Source organism: Marmota monax, unplaced genomic scaffold (genome assembly GCF_021218885.2).
Source record: "Marmota monax isolate L192 unplaced genomic scaffold, Marmota_monax_Labrador192_F-V1.1 WCK01_AAM20220418_F8-fsc01809, whole genome shotgun sequence".
NCBI classification, from domain to species: Eukaryota; Metazoa; Chordata; class Mammalia; order Rodentia; family Sciuridae; genus Marmota; species Marmota monax.
The window spans coordinates 8,726-31,629 of NW_026694452.1; the positions used below are offsets into that span (position 1 = coordinate 8,726).

At 40.9% G+C, this 22,904-nt stretch overlaps 1 protein-coding gene across 2 annotated transcripts; it reads right to left on the reverse strand.

The window, feature by feature from the left end:
* Positions 1–2,056: 2,056 nt before the first annotated feature.
* LOC124075499 (catenin delta-2-like) lies at positions 2,057–20,163 on the reverse strand. 2 transcript variants are annotated; one of them, XM_046418943.2, is made up of 3 exons: positions 19,805–20,163; positions 5,009–5,083; positions 2,057–3,987 (listed from the first exon to the last, which is right to left on the reverse strand). In XM_046418943.2, exons 1-3 carry the CDS (start codon positions 20,042–20,044, stop codon positions 3,721–3,723), a joined length of 582 nt encoding a protein of 193 aa, XP_046274899.2. In that variant the 5' UTR covers positions 20,045–20,163; the 3' UTR covers positions 2,057–3,720. The 2 variants fall into 2 exon arrangements, with proteins under 2 accessions (XP_046274899.2, XP_058427138.1); XM_058571155.1 differs by lacking the exon at positions 5,009–5,083 and having other exon boundaries at positions 19,805–20,152.
* Between the last annotated feature and the right edge of the window lie 2,741 nt (positions 20,164–22,904).

Genomic DNA, 22,904 nt, shown 5'->3' on the forward strand with positions numbered 1-22,904 from the left:
CACAACTGTAAAGGTAAGTGGAAGCACCTTAAGTTGGGGCGTCTATCAGAAGGTGATCAGTGTTGTGCTGTGGAGAAGACTTACGCGGGGAAGGAGACAGGGTGGGATGCTTCTTATGGTGGGCAGTGAGGCGTCTCTTGGGAATGTAGTGTTTGGGTAAGAAATGGAGTGAGTTGAGGGAAGAGGACTCCTGGAAGATGGAGCAGCAAGTTCAACGGCCCCACGGGAGGGTCTTGGCTCCTGTGATAAAGGAAAATCAGAGACTGATGTCCACAGCAAAGGCACTGATGTGGAGAGGCCACATGTGGTGTCTTGGGAGGTGACAGGGAGCTGGGTCTGATAGAGTCACATCTGCCTTACAAAGACCTAGTTTTGGACGGTGATGAGGAAGATTTGGGGTGAAGAAATTGCCTGATGATTCAGGTTTTAACAGCACCACTGTGCTGCTGTACAAATGACCACACAGGAATAATGGGGCTGCAAGGGACTTGGTAGGAGGCCACGGTAAAAACCTGGGAGAGACAATGGGAGATCTGGACCAGGGAGAAAGCCATGAAGATGCTAACAAGTGTTAGATTCTGGGAAAATCCAAGAGGATGACCAGATTTGTTGATGGATTTGATATGAAAGTGGGGTGGATATGAGTTGAAGAAGACCCCAGGGTGTCTTTTCCTGGGCACATCAAGGGCAACAGGCCCTTTGCTATAATGGGGATATTGGGGAAGGATCAGGTTTGTGGACATGTTATACTGGAGATGCTTATTAGACATCCAGTGAGTGAACAAGTGGGCAGAATGCTGGCCATGAGACCTCAGACAGAATTGGGAGTCATCAGCATACAGATGAGCTTTAAAGAAATGAAATCAGGCGAGGTCACCAAATCTTTCAGTGAGAGCCGATGGGAGAAGAACCTCACATTCACTCTTCCTTTTCTTGTTGGTCTATGTTCAAAGTAACTGCAGGTTTCAATGCATAAAGTTATTCATATCATTTCCCTACAAAAACACCTACTATAATGCAATATTTAAAGTAGAAGAGTTAGCAAAAGTCACATTTTCTTTCTTCTAAGGCAATCTAATGTTTTTTTTAAAATTCAGCTCTTCTCATTCAAGAAAAAAGTTATTGATTCTGTAAAGCCCATGACTTAGATATTTTCACTTCTGCTTCTAAATGACTGGCTCCATTTCCTGTCGGGTGACATTTGATAGTAAAAGCTTAATTTAACATGAGCAATATGGAGCTCCAAATGTTCCTGCCTCAGAGAGAGAACTAGATAACTGGCTTTTGAGAAAGAAGAGATGCCTACGGGCTAGAAACCCAATCAATAGTTCACTATTTTGTTATATTTTAATCCACCAAAAGAAATAAAACACACAAGCACACAATAGCCAGTAGTTAGCACCCAGGCAGTAGACTGATTAGCTATTGATTTTTCCTCCACGTTACAGAGGAGAGAGGATTTTATTGGAAGCCCCAGTGCTATCTGTCCAAGGAAAACAAAAGTGTATATGGAGAGGGTACTTTGACCTTTTGAGCTAATGACCTAGTTTAAATATACAAAATATACTTAAATCACAAAAACTTAGATTAAACTCAAACTAACTATAAATATCAAATTTCAAGTTGATTTCCTGCCTTTTTTTTTTGGTACCAGCATTGAGCCCAGGGGCACTTAATCACTGAGGCACATCCCCAGCCAGTTTTTACTTTTTATTTTGAGACAGGGTCTTGCTACGTTGCTTAGGTCTTGCTAAATTGCTGAGGCCATCTTTGAACTTGTGTTCCTCTGGCCTCAGCTTCCCAAGCCACTGGGATTATAGGTGTGCACCACCATGCCTGTTTTTTTCCCTACTTTTTAACATATTGCAAGCATGATGAATTGAATTTACTAGATACAGATTTGAAGTCTGGTTTCACTTTGAATAAATGGCTAAAAAACTGCAAATGCTTTGGTTTTCACTGAAGGATCTGATGGGTATCATGAAATGGCAGAAAAAGTGTCTGGTTCCCAGATACAGGGTTTAGTCTGTCACGCCTGGTCTTCCAGCTGCTCAGGAATGGAGTCTTGTCCCTTGGTACACTCATATCTTATTTCTCCCAGTTCCCTAGAGGCCACAAGTAAGCTGCATTTTGGCCATAGTAGCTGGCCCAGTCTCCAGATGCTGTCCACTGACACCTGTTACCTGCTCTGTCTGCCAGAATGTGTTCTCTAAACTGACCAACAACCCTACAGGAATCATCTCAATACCAGATGCCTATCCATCAGGACAATAGTCCATGGGGACCACAGCGGTTTCCCACCAAATTTCTGTGAGGTCATCCTTCCCCAAGCATCATCCTTACCCAGATTGGCCTCTTCACCTACAAAGAGAGAGGCACTAGGAGATCTCTCTGACTTGGGCTCCCACCACCTGCCCTACAGACACATTAGGTTCCCTGAAGGCCTTTCCCCCACTGGCTTGCTCCCAGCTCTCACTCCAGGGAGCTGACTGCAGAGGCTGCCCCTTCACCTTGGATTCTCTTCCCCCTAAATATCTGCATGGCTATCTGCTTCCCTTAAGTATTGGCTCAAGAGTTACCTTCTGACCACTCCTACCTTGACCTCTCATTTAAAATTCCAACAATAAACTGGATATCCACAGGCAGAAGAATGAAACTGCACCCTTACATCACATCATCTACAAAAAAATGAACTAAAAATGGATTAAATACCTGCACAGGAGACTTGAAACAATAGAACTCACAGAAGGAAATGGGAAAATCTACACAATATCAGTCCAGGCAATGATTTTCTTCTGTATTTGACTCCAAAAGCTTAGGTAATGAAACAAAAATAGACACATGAGATTACGCCAAACTGAGCAAAGGAAAGGAAAGAAATCATATGACCTGGCTCCAAGCACCTGAAAGGTTCAGAGCAGGGCAACCCACAGACAGAAAGCAGCTTGGTGGCTGCCCGAGGTGGGGAGGAGGAGGAGGGACAGGGCTGTTTAATAGACATGGATGGCCCTTCGTGGTGGTGACAACGTTCTGGGTCTTGACAGAGGTCCTGGTTACATAACACTGGGAATTACCAAATGGCACCAAAACTATACACTTTAGAAAGATTAACTGTATGTTATGTGAATTAAAAAAGAACTCGCAACCTTACCAATCACAGCCTTATTTTCTCTGCTCCATTTCTCCCCGTGAAGCCTTCCTAAGACACTGTGTGCTTCATTTGTTGATTGGACCCCTCCTCCCTCCTGAATGCAAACTCCACAAGGTCAATACTTTCTCTTAGTCTCACTCATTGATATAAATCTCCAGCCCTAGAATTGGCCGGGAGTGAAGTAGATTATAAACACATGTTTGTTGAATAAATATGTGAGTGTATTGCCTCCTCAATGAATCAACAATCAAAGGTCCTCAGTATCTCATGGGGTGGTGATGTAGAAAAAGAAATAGGATTAGGGATTCAGTATGGTCTCATCCAAAATAAATTGAAAATAGAGAGGGGGAGCAAAGGGAGGTGTACCCCATCAGGATTCCTCAGCTCACAAGTGGGAGGCAAACACAGTCTTCTGAGGGACTCAGGATGACAGGATGAAGTGCTCAGCATGTGGTCACTTTTAATTTGCAAGGATGAAAAAGGTCAACAAAACTACCTTTCCCTCTAAATTGTAAATGATTCGTCAGTTCACTAGATTTGAAGCAGGAGACCTGGAAAACATGAGGCTGCTAATAAACGCACGGCATCTGCTCACACGTGTTACTACATGTCGGTCTCGCCACACACATCCCATAAGAAAGCATTTTCACCGAGAAACTGGGACTCTGTGAGTCAGAGAACATACCGATGAGTTCCTTATTTCTGACGTCCAAGGCCATGTTCCGGAGCGCCGTGGCCACCGCACACACCACACGGTCGTTGTCTATTCGGAGCAGCTCGACAAGAATGGGCAGGCCTTTCTCTTTTCGGACAGCAGCTCGGATATATACTGACCACTGCCAAAAGAGGGAAGGCAAAGGACATTAGGAACAGAGCTGGAAAAGCCTATAAGCAAACATTATGGGTGGGTTTCAGACGGTTGTTTACAGGAGCCAAAGGATGCATTATCAAGACCTAGTTGTAGAATAGGTTGAATGAGTTAGACATGCATTTACATGATTTAACTTTTTTTTTTTTGCCTTCAACATAAAATAAAGGTTTCAGGGTTAATCCATGAACCACACTTCGCTTCTCTTGTGACGGTATTTCTAGCAGTTGAGTTTGAAAGCCATTGGTGGGATGTGCTTAATGCTTTAAGATGTGGAGAGCTGGGACAGGCAGGGCTGGCCATTCTCAATAAGATTTTTAAAAAAAGAACCACCAAAAAATAGAGAGTGGGATGAATTGAACATGGTGAATTTGCAAAAGAGCTCTCAATTTGGAGGGGGTGTGGCTGAGAGATCAGTTGCCAAACACACAAAGGAGTAAGACCTTTGCTGAACAGTAAAGAGAGAAGGCAGGGGTGGGGTGGGAGGGGGGGTGAACATGTCATTGACAACCAAGAGTGAAAACTGGAAACTTATTTTTTTAAAAAGATCAAAATGCATTATGTTCAGGGTCATAATTCAATGTCTTATTTATAAAGTAAGACATAAAAATATGTTTTGGGGGGGTCGGCGTTCATAGGCCTTAATGGAATAGAGTTAATGCTTCAAATTGAAATGTATGGGCAGTATCAGAGAAGTAAAGCATTCAGATTTAGATTCAAGATTTAGATTCAAAAGCTTTGCATACATGTGCATACATGCTTTACATTCTTCTGTAGTGTCCCAGAGAAGAGGGTGCAATAAATAATTGACACGTAAGGGTTGGATCTGTTGCAATTTCATTTCTGAGCTGAGAAAACTGCATTCACGGAATGAGGTTTTGGATTCTGAGGGAGTCCTCCTGGGGACCAGTCCTCCCCACCCCTCCCCCACGGGCCCTCTCCACCCTCCTTCCCCCATAAAGGGCAGGCACCCCAGAGCTGGCTCTCACCTGTGGCAGGCAGGGAGCCCCCTCTGGCAGTGAACGTAGGGCATACGCCATGCCTGCCACATCCTCAGCCCAGCCCTGCATGAAATATGAGATTAAAAAAACAAACAACTTCATCCTGTCCTAAGTTAGAAGTCACATTCACATAGTTTCTTATCACCATCATCCAATAATGCACGCTTTTCTCCTGCCCCCTTCTGTCCTTGAGCTCAGGAAGCCTGAGGGGTGGAAAGCAGATAAAACCCACTGAGACGTCTCTTGGTTGCAGGAAACTACTTTATAGCCCCACTCTTAGAGAGCAAAGAGATGGACAGCCAGGAATCTGAGATGCTGAAGAGCATAGAGGTTTGAAGCTGCTTGTTAGGATTTAGACGTCTGGCCTGACATCCTTCCTGGGGAGGAGGATCCTTCCCCCGGTACCAAGGCCCATGCATTGGCGCATTGGACCCACATGCTGGAAAATGACTCCTTTGGACACATGTGTTTCCCTACCACTAAAGTCCTGGGCCTCCAGCACCCAGCCCAGAACAGGCCACAAGCCTGAGCTTAGGCAGCCCACTCCTGGTTGGGCTCAAACCTAAAACCATGGAGGGAAGCTAGAAAAAGGAAGGAACAGAATGTCAGTCGGAGTGTAGTGTCAACATGGACATACTGCAAGGTGAACAGCAACAGTAAACCCTAACACTGGGGAGAATTCTTGACCTTCTGGGGGACTGCAGGGATACTCCTGGTGACTTAGGCAGGCTGAAGCAGGAGCCCTAGCAGGCCCTCCTCCCCAGTACCACTTCTTTCCAGGCCCCATGCCTCCTGTTTATGCATTTGCCATCTCCAGGCCTCAGGGAGGTCAGCATTAACATTTATAGAAGAAGAGATTTATATACAAAGATGTTAAATAATAGCCACAGGAGTCACCCGTGAAGCTGAGCCTGGCTCCTGTTTCTCCAGATCTGCTGACATTGTTCCCCTTGCCATCATTTCCTTCCTTCTTGCCTAAGTCTTGATGCTAGGTCTTTCAGACACTGCCCTTTCCTCATCTATCCTCCCACATAGGCAGGGCGACTAGCCATATCTGAAATGAGCCAAGAAGGAACAGTCATGGCTTTGACCTTTTTGGAAATCTCCCCAGAGGTTGGATGGAAAGATGATTTGGTGTTTGGAAAGTAATGAGAGTCCTTCAGCTCTGATAGGAACAGATCTGAGAGTAACAGCAATGGACGAATGGCCATGTAGTGCCCCAGTGGGTATGAGTCGGCCATTTTTGATATGAGAAAATGGTCAACAGTAATATGTTCTTCCTATGTGAATAGGATAACCAGACAATGGATCTGACACTCAAATTATTAATAAATTTTATTTTGCAAATTTAAGTCATCTTGGTATTTGTATATGTATGGATGATTTCTAGTATCACCACAGTAGATGGTAACTCAGAATAAATTACTTAAATTGCATTCAAAAGATGTTGCAAGTTTGTAAGGCTCTTTTACACATTCAAAGATATGTGCTTGCAATGCTCTGTAAAGCATCAGCCTACCAGTTCTGACGTAGGTCATGTGTAATCCACGTGTCGGTCAGTGAGAAGTTAAAAGAGGGGATGACCTACTATAGATACAGCTGTTTAGAAAATGCCATGCTATAGATACAGCTGTTTAGAAAATGCCATGCTATAGATACAGCTGTTTAGGAAATGGAGAATGCTTCACAGGTGCAAGCAGCATAGAAATGCCAGGCTAACAAGGGTTCTTCCTAAACAGAGGTACACTGCCTCAGGAGCAGAGCAGACCCTGCAGTGGCTAGAAGAGTGTATGGGTTGCCAAGAGTTTTAATCAAAACTACAGTAGAAGTAGTAACACTGTCATAAAAGTGAAGACACAGAGAGAAGGGTACATAACTCACGGCAGTTAAGATAGGAATCTTAGGAATGAACTCTGCCACTGTGCTGCAGACTGAGGGCAGCAGGCGCTGAGCAGATGGTACAGAGGAAAGACGTGCTGTGGCCGCGTCTTGCTCCTTGCTCATGCCTCTTCCTTGGGAGAAGCGTGAGCTGCAGAATGGGCCAGCACAAGTGCTTAGTGTGTGGGGCTGAAGGGCACAGGTCCAAGTAGAAGATGGGGCACCTTTGAAAGGCGATTAAAACAGGTGGAGACAATTTGCCCTCTCCTTGCAGTTCACACAGAGCCTCTAGGTTGGGAGAAGGAAGACAGAGTTTGGGGAGAGAACAAGAGCTGCAACATCATTGGTGGGGGTTGCCACCTGAACTCTGACATGTCCCCAGACCACACCTGCTGCTGCTGAACCCCCCTTTGAGGACGGTAGTGCAGACTCAGGAGAACTGTGCTGCTTCTTCTTGGACCATAGCAGTGGCTGGAGGAGGTCAAGCAAAGTCTCTGCTCTCATTCCGGAGTGGGGGCCACAGGGTAGGGATGGCGACATGGCTTGTGGGTCTGGAGAATGCTCCTGTGGTGCAAGTGTGGCAAAGGATAGCCCCTGAGGGTTTCTGTGGCTTAAATGGACAAGGTGTATCGGTCAATGGAGAATGGGCTAGGCACAAGAGCTGTAAAGAGGTCACTTGGTCAAGAAGGAGGCCGCACATAGGAGTGTGGGCATGGAGAGGACACGGCCGCACATCAGGGGAGCTGAGCAGCAAGGAGGAGGGTATGGGCCAGAGATGGCCCAGTCACCAATCGGCACATCTGTGTGGGTCCTGGACAAGAGACTGCACAGGGCAGAGGTGCTTCCAGACTGAGAAATGGGACCAATTCAGGATCCAGTTCCCATTTCCTCTGCAGGATGTGCCTCTAAGATCCCCAAATTCAGCTTCAACTGCTGAGGGTAACGATAGGAGGAGGGCTGACAGTGGGAAGGTAGCCACGCTTTAACCCTGAAGGGACCACAAAACAGCTGGTTTGGTTGAGTTCACCTAGAAAAGTCTGTTTGATTCTTCTTTCCATTCTCCATCCCACACCCCCCAGTTTTTTTTTTCTTCCATCAGTTAAAACAAGGGCTCAGAGGTGAACCTGAAGTGAATTGTGTAAAACAAAGTTTACTCGCACATGAAACTGTGCTGAATAAATTCCTCACTGCATGTACTGGGAGGGTTTGGTGATAATGTGAAGTCAATGTTTTTAACCCTTTAAGCCCAGGCTGCTTCTCTGGAATGTGGATTTTGAGGAGCTTGATTTTTTTTTTTTTTTTTTCTTGTCTCCTGATATAGCTTTTTCATTATCATTTATTTCTTTTTTATGAATGATGTGTATGTGTATGTTTTTTTTTTTTAAATTTTTTTTTATTGGTTGTTCAAAACATTATAAAGCTCTTCACATATCATATTTCATACATTAGATTCAAGTTGGTTATGAACTCCCAATTTTACCCCAAATACAGATTGCAGAATCACATCGGTTACACATCCACATTTTTACATAATGCCCTATTAGTAACTGTTGTATTCTGCTACCTTTCCTATCCTCTACCATCCCCCCTCCCTCCCCTCCCATCTTCTCTCTCTACCCCATCCACTGTAATTCATATCTCAAGGAGCTTGATTTTGAAAAATTGCATCTTGTCTCTAAACACAACTGATAGCTATAATTTTTCTAAAAATCTCTCTTCTGCTTAAGATGAGGCAATTCTGTTTAAGCTGATTATGTCCCTAAAAGGAGATTAACATTGTAATTTAGCTTTTCCCTCTTTAAATCCCAACAATTTACTAAGTAACTAAAGATAACGCTCTCCTTTAAGTACAAAATAGTCTGTTCTGAGGGTGAACCCATTATATTGCTAAAATTCTGAATTTGTTGATTAATTTTCTATTCTTCAAGAGTACTCTGGCTTTAGAAGTATCTGAAATTAAACTCTTTCCTGTTAAATAAGCATTTTCCCACTGACTTTATATTAAAGTAGTCATTTCCCCACTTTTTCTTCTTCCCTCCATCCATCCCTCTGTCTCCTTCCCTCTCTTTCTTTATCTCTGTCCTTCCTTTTCCCCCCCTCCTTAGTTTCTTTTTTTGTGGTAACGGGGTTGAACCTAGGACCTCATACTTGTCAAGCACACCCTCAATCACTGAGCTACATCCCCATCCTTGTTTTTGAAACCTATTTTACTCTGAGATAGTCTTGCTAAGTAGCCCAGGCTGGTCTTCAACTTTTGATCCTCCTGCCTCAGCCTCCTGAGTGGCTGGGATTACAGGTGTGCACACTGTGCCCAGCGCCCCACTTTTTCTTCTGACATGGTAAAGAAAGGTCACGTTTGAGAACGTAACTCCTCCAAATATAATTTAATTTTTCAGAAGCACTTGAGCATCTTGTGGTATCTCAGGGTCATATGTATTCAAAGTCCCATTCTATACAATGAGAAATACATATAATGAGTTTGGTATAGATGACTGCGGATTATGAAATATGCTTCTGAATTGATTTACAATACCACGTTATTCATCATGGTACCTTGCTCTCATGATAAGAGGGCAGAAAGCATTTCCCCAAAATTATTTATTCAGCCTTATTTCACTGGAAGTTTACTATGAAAGCAATGTACTAAATATTCAGAAACCATGTTTTTTTTCCCCTGCATGATTCACATTGTTTTGTTTTATTATTATAATCTGAATTACCAAGGTTTTGAGGTTGAAAAAGAACTGTGTTTGGTGGCTGCTCTAGGATTTGTGGAGAAACTGGGCCCTTCTCACGATGGATTTCTCTACAGTGAATGTGGGACGTGGGTGTCGGCTCTTTAAATTCAGTGCTATCCTTTAGGATTATATAGCTTTCTTTTCAAAATTCTAAAATCTATTTTTTAAAGTGGTATCTCTAATGGGGAGGACTAATGAAGGATTTCCTTATGTTTGCAAAGCAATAAATCAATTAATACATCAAATCTTGGTTAAGTCAATGGTAGTTACAGTATGTTTAAAGTGTTTTTCCTTTGTCTGACTATATTATTTAAATGTGAATCAGATTAGTGCAAATACTGAATTTTATTGCATGTATTCATGCTGAAATTATAAATTTCCAGCCAATAGGGTTTCCTGGGGGGGGGGAAGCATTTTGATGTGCTTTCACAGTAAGAACAGATAAAGAAGGTCAAGCTGGAGCAAGAGAGACCCAGAGGAAACATTTGCTAAACAAATAAGAACAAGTATACCTGTTTTCCCGGCTCTCCAGCTATCTTAAGAATCAGTAATTTTCAATTAAAAAAACTTTTCTTTAAAAATGAACCTTTCTGGAGCTGGGACTTTAGCTCAGTGGTAGAGTGCTTGCCTAGCATGTGTGAGGTACTAGGTTCGGTCCTCAGCACTACATAAAAATAAATAAATAAAGATATTGTATCCATCTACAACTGAAAAAAAATTTTTTTAAATGAACCTGTCTGAACACAGGAAGATTTTATTTATTTTTTTATTGTAAATGTTATCAAAGATCATCATTATGTGTGACTGGCATTTAGAAATGCCTTTTGGTGATTAAGAGTGGCTCTGGTAGAGGGGAGGCCTGGCAGGCTTCAATATGATTAGATTTTATTCTGAGTCTCCTGTGTTTCCTTCATGACGGCACTGTATGAGCACACCACTGAGAAGGGGTGACTGACAGGGCGTAATTCAGATGAAGGTGCTGACATTCCTGCCCTTTCCGCAGTAGAGATGCAGGTATGCAGACGGGAAGGGGTAGGCTCTCGTCACTGTGTACACAGACAGGGCAGATACAGCCATATTTTTTATTCAATATCTGATAAAAATAATTCAGGTGTTTCTTCTTCTCACTTATTAGATAGCAGTTTGGAAAACTTTTCCTTTAACATATCTATTTTTTTTTTTGTCTTTTTAAGTACAGCACCTCATGGGTAGAAGGGGTGAACTTCATATTTTTCTTTTAAATCCAGAAAACATTCTACTTTGGAGATAGCAAACCACTTCTTCCATTAGGTGATGGGGAGGAGAAGTCTGAAACTTGACTTTAGGGCATGGTCTGGAGGGACCACATTGGTGAGGCCATGTGGTCTTGCATGTGCAGAGCAGAGTTGTTGTAGAAGCTCAGGTAGTCAGGTGACTCAAGGGCAATTCTTTTTTATTAAGATAGTAAGTGCTTCATTTTGTAACATGAATTGGATATATTAGCAAATCCTTGTTCCACTAGAAGAGAGAACTTTATTTTTATTGAATCTGGATTTAGATCACCTACCTGCAAATTCTTGTTCAATGTTGGTGGAGCAGGATCTTGGGGACCTGCTTTCTGGTGACCAGGAGTGGAGCCCAGATATAAGAAAGGACCTACAGGTGTGACCTGGCTTTGATAACAGAACATTTCCTGTGATGGACTTGAGTCTTTTGTGTTGTTTCTCGATTCGTGTTGGTGGACAGTAGTGATGTGGGCAGTTCTGTGAGCCACATGTTGAAGATGACAGAGCCACTCTCAGTTTGGGTGAATTAATTCCTGGAGGGGCTTCCTGCCTCTAACCCCTGCCCTTACTCTGACACCATAAGAGAAAGGGTCTTCCTGGTTTCTTCTTGCTTGGGCCCTTGCATGTTTGGAAATTCCTTTGTTACGGCAGCTGGTATTTCCCTAAATAATGGCCTCTACTAGAGTACTAAAGGGAATTTAAGTCACTGAATCCTAGCTCTGAGGTTTCAACCAATGATGCTGGGAGTGAGCCTCCTCCTGCCTTACCACTTCCTTGTCAAAGTGACCTCAGGGTCACCCTGGACCTGCGCACACTCTGAGCCCAGCAAATACAATGGCTATCTGAACTCTTTACTCACAGGTTTGTTATAAGAGAAGAGACCAAGTCATATTGTTCTCCTTTTTTCAACCGTCTTTCAGTTTCCAGCCCACAGTAGGAGATTTTTACATGTTTAATTGATGAGAGAAGATGTCAGGTTGATATACAGCATCAAGTGCTTTAGTGCTTAACAATAGCATTCTCCTCTAAAAGGATCTATGAAGAAAGAAATCCACTGCTGTCACTAGTGGGGTTGGTGGGTAATGACCACTGCCACAAAGGTGCTGCTAGGGTCCCAAGTGGGAGGAACATGCATCCCTTCTCTTGTGGCCCCTGTGTGGGGAGCTGGAGCCTTCCACTCAGGGTATATGCACGCTTGCTGTTCTGCAGGATGGGAAGAACCGAGTGTTGGGATGGCACGTGGCAGCCACCACCTCTCTGAGGGTGCTGTCCAATTCAGGTGGTGTTTTTATGTTAGGATTTCTCTCTGGCACCATTGCCCAGGTGATGAACACTGTCCATTTCCAGGTTAGTCCAGGCTCTCATCAGGCTTGGGAGGAGTCTCCATTTATAGCTAGCTCTACAGCTGCTATAATGTAATTAGCAACCTGGACGTTTCCTTTAGGGACATGTTGCATCTGTTAGATACCAAACTAAGACCAGTTTACTATAGGAGGAGTGTAGCCGGCTCCCTGTTTCTTCGGTGTTACAGATGTCTTCCCACTGCCTGTGCTCATGGGAAATATGATGCCTCATCTTTGTAGGTTTGTAGGAACACAGGTTCCCCTTTATTGCTTTTTAAGTGCTTACCTTTATTACTGGTTTTGAAAAGTGTGATCATGATGCACCTTGCTATGGTTTCTTCATGTTCATGGAGTTTAGGATTTTTTGAACTGATTGGATCTGCAAGTTTACAATTTTTTTTTTCATTAAATTTGGTAAATTTTCAAATTTTTATTCCTTCAATTTTTTGGTCCTCTTTCTCCTTTCTCTCCTCTCATTTGGTGACTCCAAATACTAATTGATGTTCATTAACAACCTGTATGTTTTCTTTTTTCTTTCAGTTTTTTATTTGAGATAGTTTCTATTCCCATTTTCCAGGTCACTAATTTTTTCTTCTACAGTGTCTAATCTGCAGATGTCTAATGTGTTTTTTTTTTCATTTTACTCATTGTACTTTCAACTCTAGAAGTTTCATTTCCTTCTTTTATGTATGTTCTGTTCCTAACTAACTTTATGAACACATATAAAACTAAAAGTTATAAAAAAAATTCCTGTTTTCCAATTTTAACTGTCAGTTCTGAGCTGGTTTCTCATTATGAATTGTACTTTTTAAAAATTTTATGTGATAACAGGGTAATTTTCAACTGGATGCCAGACATTCTTAAATTCAATACTGGGTGCTCTTGTATTCCCATAGATATTTTAAAGCTTTCTTCTAGAATGCAACTAATTTACTTGGAAACTGTTGATGTACTTGGATGTCACGTTTAAGATTCAATAGGAAAGATTAGCACATGTTTAGTCCAGAGCTAATTATTCCTCACATGGAGGCAAGATCCTTTAAGTGCTCTACCCAATGAATCATGCTTTATGAGGTTTTCCTGTCTCTTAGAAACACACACTATACCCATCCTATGCAAGTGCTGAATTTCACTCTCTTGTAATTTCAGATGGCCTTCTCCATACTTGGGTATTTCCCTCATATGCATGTGCTGATGTTTCTCTGCTGCGTAGCAGAGGGGAATCCTCTGTGTATCTCCAGATCTATGAACTCTAGTCCATTTGATCTCCCCAGATTCCCAGCTCCATCTTGTCCATGCAGAACATTTACAGGCTCCCCTGGGGGTTCTCCATCCTTACGCCATGGCTTGGCATAGCTGAGGCCAACAGGGCTCACTGTGTTTGTTTCCTGTCTCTTGAGATCACTGTCCTTCCTTGAATAATGCATAGTGTCTTATCCAAAACCACACTGTTTCATATATTTCCATTTTACAGTCGTAGTTTTTCTTTGAAGGAGGGTAAATCAGAGCTTTGCCACCCCATCTGGCTGTCTCAGCTGGAAGTGAAAGTTCCTTTGGTTTAGTGGTTTCTATAACTTCAGAATGGAGTTCCACAACTTAGGACTTCAGAAATCTTTGAAATCAATGACCATCAAAAAGAAAATGGGTCCACTGCCCAGGTGGTGTGGATGCAGATGACATCTGCCAGACAGGACGGCTCTTGGGTGGGCACTTCTCAGTACTTCTTTTAGAGAAGGAACTGCTGAGTCACGTGTGGTTGTGGGCTAGGCCTGCTCCTCAGGGTGGGCCTCTCCTTCCTGCTTCAGGCTGAACATCACCTCTGTTCAAGCCCTGTCTCTGGGAGACTTCCAATGGAGCAGAGTCCTCAGATACCCTGGTGCTGATTCTGGCCCAGTCCAAACCCATGAGGCATGATGCTTCGTGCCCCGTTTTCTTCACAATCTTTCAAAATTCTTTTCAAAACAGTCTTTCTTTGCATTTAAACCTCTGGCTTTTCCTCACACTGTTAACTGGGACAGAGGCAATTCACTTTGTCTTAGGTGTCAACTCATGACTTTAACTTCTCTTTGTTGAACTCCCCTAATCTTGCCTGGTTCTCTTCCCCATGCCCACTGAGCACTAAGCTATGCTAATCAGTGTCCTTCCTCAGGCCATTGTCCCAGTCTGTAAGAATAAGTCTCGAATTTCCTGGTTCCCTGACATTTTTTACTCAATTGGTCCATGTGGTCACAGATTCTATTTCCTTCTTCACTAAGTCTCTGTTGCTATCATGTAAGCTCATTAAATACTGACGTATTATTATCCAAGTATTCTTTTCTCCTATCTTTTTTTTTAAACCAGTGGGAGCATATTCACATTTTAGGGGGGAAATTGAAAATACAAAGATTCCTAACATGCTTGACTTCATAGCCAGTACAGATTTTATTTTTGTAGTTTAATCCCTGAGTTTCCATAAAGTTCAATTACAATAGAAATATCCACAAATAGAATGAAGAAGCATTCATTCACATTTTGGAAATCTTCGGGCTACTATATCCAATTGTTTTAATATTCTGCAACAAACAAAACCATTGTACTGTAAATGAGAAAAAGGTAATTGATGTCCATGTCGGCTATGAAAAACATGTATCACTTTGCTTCTGCATAATGCTATTATTTTTTTCTGATGCCCATAAACCAAGTAATAAGTGTTTTAAACTTTAAAAAGTGTTTAGGGCCATTATGAAGATCTAGTTTGCTAGTCAATTTGTCACAGAAAAAAAATAAAGAGTGTGCAAGCTCTTCCCATAAAGGAAAGTTATTGTTTCAGACAATGAGGTCTATAAAAAGCTGTCTCCATGCAAAATTCTGGTGTTTTACCTTCACATTTCTGTTTTTGTTGGGCCATAAAAAGTTAAGGACACTAAAGAAATACCACTAAATTTTGACAATTGCTATAAAAACACATTCTTAGACTCTAGATTTCAGACAGCAATACAATCTGTGTGGAAGTCGATGCTATTGTGCATCCTGTCAATATTTTAATTATTCAAGAACTGTCTTTTGAAATAGACTTTTGAAAATAAGGGTTTCCCTGCTTGGTTTCTGCCCATTTAATTCACAATTTTCTTGAAGTAATTTGTTAGTGTTTGGTTCAATGAAATTTTTCCCAATCTTGTCCAAGAATTGTCCACCTCCCTTCCCACATTGTAAATTAATAAATTATGTAATAGATGTTGATAATGTGATTGAATTATATATGTACCTGTGTATTTGTATTTTAATAAAAAGTCCCTACATAAGTATATATTTATTTACAACTGCACAGAATGTTCCTTAGTAGCAACTGACCCTGCTTGAGGACTAACTCATTTGTCTAGAATTATTCGGGAAGCAGAGCTTAGAATAAGACTGGCATTCTAAAATTCTTTCTGTCTTCTAAAATTTACTAGTGGCAATTTAACATGTTCTTGACGACAGAGGTCAGCACTATGACTACCAGTTATTAGAACAACCTCTGGGAGTTTTTCTTTCTTGCATCTGTATGTTTACTTTTCCTAACTCTTCTTTCTTCTCTCTTTGCCATCAGGGTATCTGCCCTGACTTTTTACTGTGTATCTAAATTTTCTAGTTCATGTCTACAGTGCGGACTGGGAAATCCAGTGGTATAGTTGTTAAACTGTCTAAAATACAGAACGACTTCTGTGATCTCGACTTCAGTTTCCCCTTCTTAATAGTATTTACTCTATAAAAACTTACCAAATAAATGTTCCCTGGATGTGTGTGGTCAGTAGTCACACTGGGGCAACTGTGCTACACTAATATATAGGCTTATATTCTGGAAACAGCAAGATGCTCTTTCCAGAATACACCGAGAATGATTGTCACACATCTTTCATAATTGGTATTATATAATCCAAAATAGGAGATAATTGGAGAACATAGAAATAGCGAACATTTTTCAAACCTGCCATTTTCTTACTCTTCACACCTAACTACCCACATCTGTCAGCAGTTCTCATGCTGGCCTGGTTGCCCCTGAGACACGAGCCTGGTGACTTGCACAGATACTTCCACACTGCAGGAACTGCAGAGCAGGGCCACACTTCTAAACCTGCAGCTTGCTAGCACAGCTGAGCCCAGATTCTGCAAAAACAACTCTATCAACTTTATTCTGCATAAAAAGCATATTTGTTTTTTTAATTGGTTGTTTAAAACATTACAAAGCTCTTGACATATCATATTTCATACATTTGATTCAAGTGGGTTTTGAACTCCCAATTTTACCCCAAATACAGATTGCAGAATCACGTCGGTTACACATCTACATTTTTACATAATGCCCTATTAGTAACTGTTGTATTCTGCTACCTTTCCTATCCTCTACTATCTCCCCTCCCCTCCCCTCCCATCTTCTCTCTCTACCCCATCCACTGTAATTCATTTCTCTCCTTGTTTATTTTCCCATTCCCCTCACAACCTCTTATATGTAATTTTGTATAACAATGAGGATCTCCCTCCATTACCATGCAATTTCCCTTTTCTCTCCCTTTCCCTCCCACCTCATGTATCTGTTTAATGTTAATCTTTTCTTCCTGCTCTTCCTCCCTGCTTTGTTCTTAGTTGCTCTCATTATATCAAAGAAGACATTTGGTATTTGTTTTTTAGGGATTGGCTAGCTTCACTAAGCATAATCTGCTCTAGTGCCATCCATTTCCCTGCAAATTCCATGATTTTGTCATTTAAAAAGCATATTTGTATCTGAATCGAAAGACCAAGTAATTGGTCATAAATGTGACCATCTGAAGATGGCCTGGTCCATAATATGCTACTAAATTCTTACTGATAGATAGATGCTTATGAATAGACAAAATCTACAAGAAAGACGTGTGGACAGGTACTGCTTGGGTTAAACACTGAGAATAATTGTTACACATCTTTCATAATTGGCATTATATAATCTAAAATTGGGACATCTTTACTCAGCCAAGCAGTGGGGTACAGAGACAAGTGGAAGTTGGTGTTGGCCCTTCAGGGGCTCACAGACCAGATTTTCTTCTAGAGACAGTCTTAGCAGCTCAGCAAGGGATAGATGATCCATGATGCTGTTCTTGACCTTCGCTGGTTAGATGCTACATGGCTCTTGGTATACAGCATGTCTTTTTACTCTTGCTGCTTCTAAGATTTTCCTTTTATTACCAGTTCTGAGCAACTGAATTATAATGCACTTTGGTATATTTTCTCATGTTTCTTGTTTTTTGGGTTCCTTGAGCTACTTGAATCTGCAAATTTCTGGTTTTCATAAGATGTGGAAGAATTTCAACCATTATTTCCTTAAATATTTTCTTTTCTGTTCTCTTCCTTCCCTTGTGGGAGAGTTCACTGCATTTCTCAAGATTACTTGATTCTCAAGATGCACTCTGCATTCTTCTTTTCTTTTGGATAATCTCCCTTATTGTCTTCAAGTTCACACATTTTTTTTCCTTTTACAATAATCTGCTATTAATTCCATTTAAATGTAATGAAATGCCATAGTTTCAGACATGCTATTTTCAACTCTAGAAGTTTGATTTGGGTCTTTTACATATTCCTGCCAGATCCTTTTAACGTTTTGAACATAAAGAATCTGAGTTTAAAAGTCAAAGTCTTATATTCAAAATCTTCAAGTACCCAAAGACATTTCATGATTTTTAAATTATCATGATACGGAACTACATCTTTTTCAGGGAACATGATAGTTGGTTAAAAACAGAACTTAGATAGCACATTAGATTTGTCACCATCCGGATATCCAGGTCTTTGTACCTCAGGTTAGTCTCAGCTCACAGTCCCTTCCTTTCCATGCCTGTTGAGATAGTGCCATAAGGCAGGGGTGCTGGTGGGGACTCTTGGTCAGAAAATGTGACAATTCTTGGGCCATGCCATCTTGTTCCCATCTTTGCATCCAGGTGGTGATGGATCTGCATGGTAGAGAGTTCAGCATGGTCTTCTCTGTTTGAAGATGACACACGTGAGACCCATGAGGGGTGTAACCTGCTCAGGATCACCACCCTCTGAAAAGGCAGGTCCTGCGTTTGAACTGTGGTTTGAATAAAAAATTACGGACCATGTTAAGCTTACAGGGACATGAGATGTGAGGGCCACTTCAAAGAAGCGATTTCCATGAATGACCTTCCTAGTCCTATAAGGCCACACTCTGGCCTTCTGCCTGGTGGGACTCTGCTTTTGAAACTTGTCTGCACCTATCTCTGGTTGAAAGTAGGAGACATCTTCCAGCCTGGCCTGACCTGAATTCTGTAGGTAGAAACACTAGGGATGTTTTACAGGCAGGGAGGGAAAGGGACGATCATGTTAATTCCTCAGGCTCTCAAGGAAGCTTGAGCCTGTCCACACAGCAGCAAGCAGCTCCCCAGGCACACTCAGGGACCCGGCCCAGGAGCTGTGATGTCATCACAGCTGGAAGGAAGAGCTGGGGGTTGTGGCTGGGACTAGTGTAATGGAAATGAGGATGAGAGAGAGAGGAAGAGAGAGAGAGAGAGAGAGAGAGAGAGAGAGAGAGAGAGAGAGAGAGAGAGAGAGAGAGAGAGAGAGAGAGAGAACAAGAAGGCTGACATTGGACCTTATGAGCACAAGGGAATGTGCAGTCACATGATGATCTGAGGCCAGGAAGAGTGACATCTATGCCTCTGAGCTTCTGAAAATTCTGTAGCTATGTGTCAATGTTAACATCACTTTGAAGAGAATGAATGTCAAAGAAAAGAGTGATTTACGAACCTCCCAAATCCTGACTTTGATATTAAATGGATGGAACATGATGGCAAAATCAAAACTTTTTTTTGGATGTTTTTTCTCTTGGCGTTTCCCCATACATTCTATCTTCATTTCTCTAAGAGTGGTCACACACTTTTATATTTTAATGCAACAAGGCAAATTGGTGCTTGTAACTATGATGACCATAGTCAAGAATTATTTTCCCTGGTGAATCTTTTCCTACCAAAAATCAGGATCTTGAGAATTTTCTGTGAAAATCAAGCAGGAATAGTGTCAGTTCATAAGGACTTGGAGAAAGGACCCTCTTAATTTCGTCAAAATCATACATTTGTTTAAATGTTTTTGCCAAACGGAATTAACAATACTGTTCTCCTCTGTTAGCTCATGATTTAAAAATGCAAGGGGTCTTCTTTGGGGGCTGGGACCCAGTACAACATCTAGAATACTCATATGGGTGTTTGCAGATTAGCTCTCTTAACAGCCAATGATGGTGCTTTGAAAACATCCACATGTCACAATTGTCCCTGAAAGTCAAGCAGCTCAGCTGTCCCCATAGAATCACAAGAATTTCACAGCCTTTTCAATGATCATATTATTCACCAGTGGTCTTCAAAGACCTCTGAAACCTTAAGAAGAATTTCATTTTTTTAAAGATTTTTTTTCAACTTTCTAAGCCCAACAACTCAATATAATTGGTTTTTCTCCTAAACATCTTTGTTAGAATTGCACCTCTTGGAACTACACTTGCATTATTTTCTCAAGACTTGCTGCAACTCCAGAGTCTTTTGTATTGTAACGAACTAGCCATACCTTCCAGCTCCCTGCGGCCAAGTTCTGCAGGGCACCTGCCGCCCCTTCCAGCGTGTCTGGGTTTGAGCACTCAGAGAGCAGTGTGAGGTAGGGTTTGACTATGGAGGGGTGCCACAGCATCTGGATCCCTTTGGGTGGTTCTGCACAGTCTGGAAGAGGTCCTACTCCATCCCACTGGTGGAAGAAAAACGAGAGAGTAAATGTCTTTAACAGCTTCCTCATATTTCCATCCTCAAACATCACAAACAAAAACAAAAGCAGGTGTTATAGAATCCAGTGAATACTGGCGACAGGGAGGGTCAACTGTTCAGGGATTAGGAGAGCCATTCCTGCCACAGAGAGCTTACAATGGAGTTTGTGGGGGGTTGTATAGAGGTGACTGCAACTGGTAGCCGCCCAGGATTAGCTCTCTCAGAACTATTCTGACACAATTTACACAGGAAAGAACAAGCAGAGATGGGGTGGTTTTGGATGGGTGGAAGAAGGCTAAAGATCAAGGTAGCACATATTATATTTACATATATCAGCTGTTGCATAGGAAGTTCTCAACAATGGAAAGCCTGCACTAATGCAAAATTATAATAATTTATGCCTAACTCATGCATAAAAACTGTGGTCAATTCTTATATAATTTGTAAATACATATTTGCTTGATTTGTGGTACCATATTGCATCTAACAAACAAATGACAGAATGGATGAAAGAGAGAAAATTGCTATGGTTTATTAGATGCACTGACATGAGCTATAGGCAAATCTGGATCTTACAGCAATCCTGATAGTTAAATTTGCTTTGAATTAAACATAATGAATAATGGGAGAGCGTATAATTAAACATTAATTACACATAATTTTAAAATTATGGCTTATATGCACAAAGAAATACCAGTCCACCACTAGAAATGAGAGTTATAAAGATTATAGCAACTTGGACAAATGATAACAATAAAAGTTAAATGAACAAATAAGATTCAAAGCACAATGGGAGATGGTGCTTTTCCCTAAGCAACATGCATCATAAAAACATGCAACAATTATAAAAGATGCTTTGATAAAATATTTGTCTTTAATTTTTGTCTACACTTCAAATCTTCTATCTTCACTATGACTTTTAAAAATATTAAAAATTGAAATAATGATTCTGACCTTTGATTACATGAAATTTTCGACTTTTGTGAAAAACAAAGGCAATGATTATAAAGAGGACAGAAGTGAAATATACATATATTTGGGGAAAATATTTTCATACTTCTGAGAAAAACCACAGTAAAACAAAGCTATTCCTTTATAATTTTAGAGTGGGGTACCAATCTGTTTAGCCCATTTGTATCCATTAATGTATTTAAAATCAATATAACATAAATGACACACACTAAGCTTCCTCACAGGCATTTTATGTACATCCATCTGTATGTGGGTGTGTATATGTAAATAAATGTGAAAACAAAACTCTATTCCAGAATCTGAGTTAAGTTCCTTAGTCTTGAAATTTTTACTGGAAGAAAATAGACATTTGCCTCATATCCTTGCAACATGAAAATGGAAATGTTGATAGAGATACTATAAAGTTATTTAACTGTCATAAGTTATTTCCAGAATTTTATTACTTATTTTCCAAGAGACAAATTCAAAATTCATGACCTTTTCCTCTCCATTATCATACAGCTTAGCTTAAGTCAGAGCTAAATGATGTCAATTGATGGATGTTGGATATCCCACTAAAGGTCATTTTCAATGAGTTTGTCACTCAGTTTCAACTTTATAAAAAGGAGGCTCAGCACATAAAGCATCTTGGGTTTTTTAATCAAAACCATTCAGAGATGACTTTGCATGAAGCCTTTAGATGACTATTCATGAAGCCTGCACACCTCTTCCAAGTATTAACAAAAACACTGAAAGTGAACCGCCCTTGTCATACTGCTCCTGGTTCCTTATTTGAGACCCGCTCTTTGCATTGGACAGAAAGGACACTAGGGAAAGACACAAGTCATTTTGCAAGTGTGTCAACTTGGATGATGAAGCAGCAGTAACACTGGCTTCTCAAAGGAAGCCAGTTAGAGCAGCGAGTCTAGCTACTAATGTAACAAGAAACAGAAAAATGTTTCCTTGGCTATTTTGTTTTTTTCTATTTTCTACTTTATCATCCCCTTAAACATTTTAAATTAACATTATCATTTAAAGACCTAATAAGATCTAGAAAAATAAGAATACGAAATGTCAACTCAACAAGGATGAGATTTCCCTCTTCCAGAAGAGCTGACAGGCGAGCAGGGAGCGTAGAGAAGTAGCGTCTTCAGGCTCATCACAAATGTGACAGCTGAAGTGTAGAAGAGGGAAGTGTAAAAAGAGGGAAAGCAGCTGCATTATCTTTTGCTGGCTCTTCTCTTGTTCCACTTTTCCAACTTCTCCACGATAAAGCAGGATTAATAGTTATAGCACTAGACAATTTTCTTCTGCTCTGACATGTCAGCTATGTAGCTCTTAAATACCTTTTATTACAATCATTTCTTAATGGCTACAGAGAAACTCTGAAGGAAATAAAAGCACAATGGATGTGAATATAGATAATCTTTGATAGCAACTAGAGATAGAGTTCAAAGGGGATTCTTTGCTATTTCGGAACATTGATGGCCCCCTGGCAGGATAACACCAAAGAAAAAGAACTATTTCAAAGCCAGTTGATGTAACTGACCTTTATTCAAACTTTCATTGAGTTAATAGGGGCAAATGTATCAGCATCCATTAAAGAAGAGCTTTTCATTAATGAAAATGACTGGACTTTTTTCAAGGGTTATGTTAACATATTTGACATTATTTTGTCTAGCTAACCAACATCAACCAGGCAACAGAGCAGTGGTGTAGCTAGGGTCACACTTTGAAGTAGGTAAAAACAGATGAAAACTTTTTATTTCTCTTGGTGAGGATCCTTGAGAAATTGTGGGACATGCAACTCTTACCAAAATAGAAATACACCATTTATAAATTTAGATATACAATGCTTCTGTTCTAATGTTTCTACTGGTTCATTGAGTAAAGGCAAGTGGTGACTAAATCTTTATCATGTTCAAAAGGCTGACCAAACGAATAGCTATTTCGTCCCA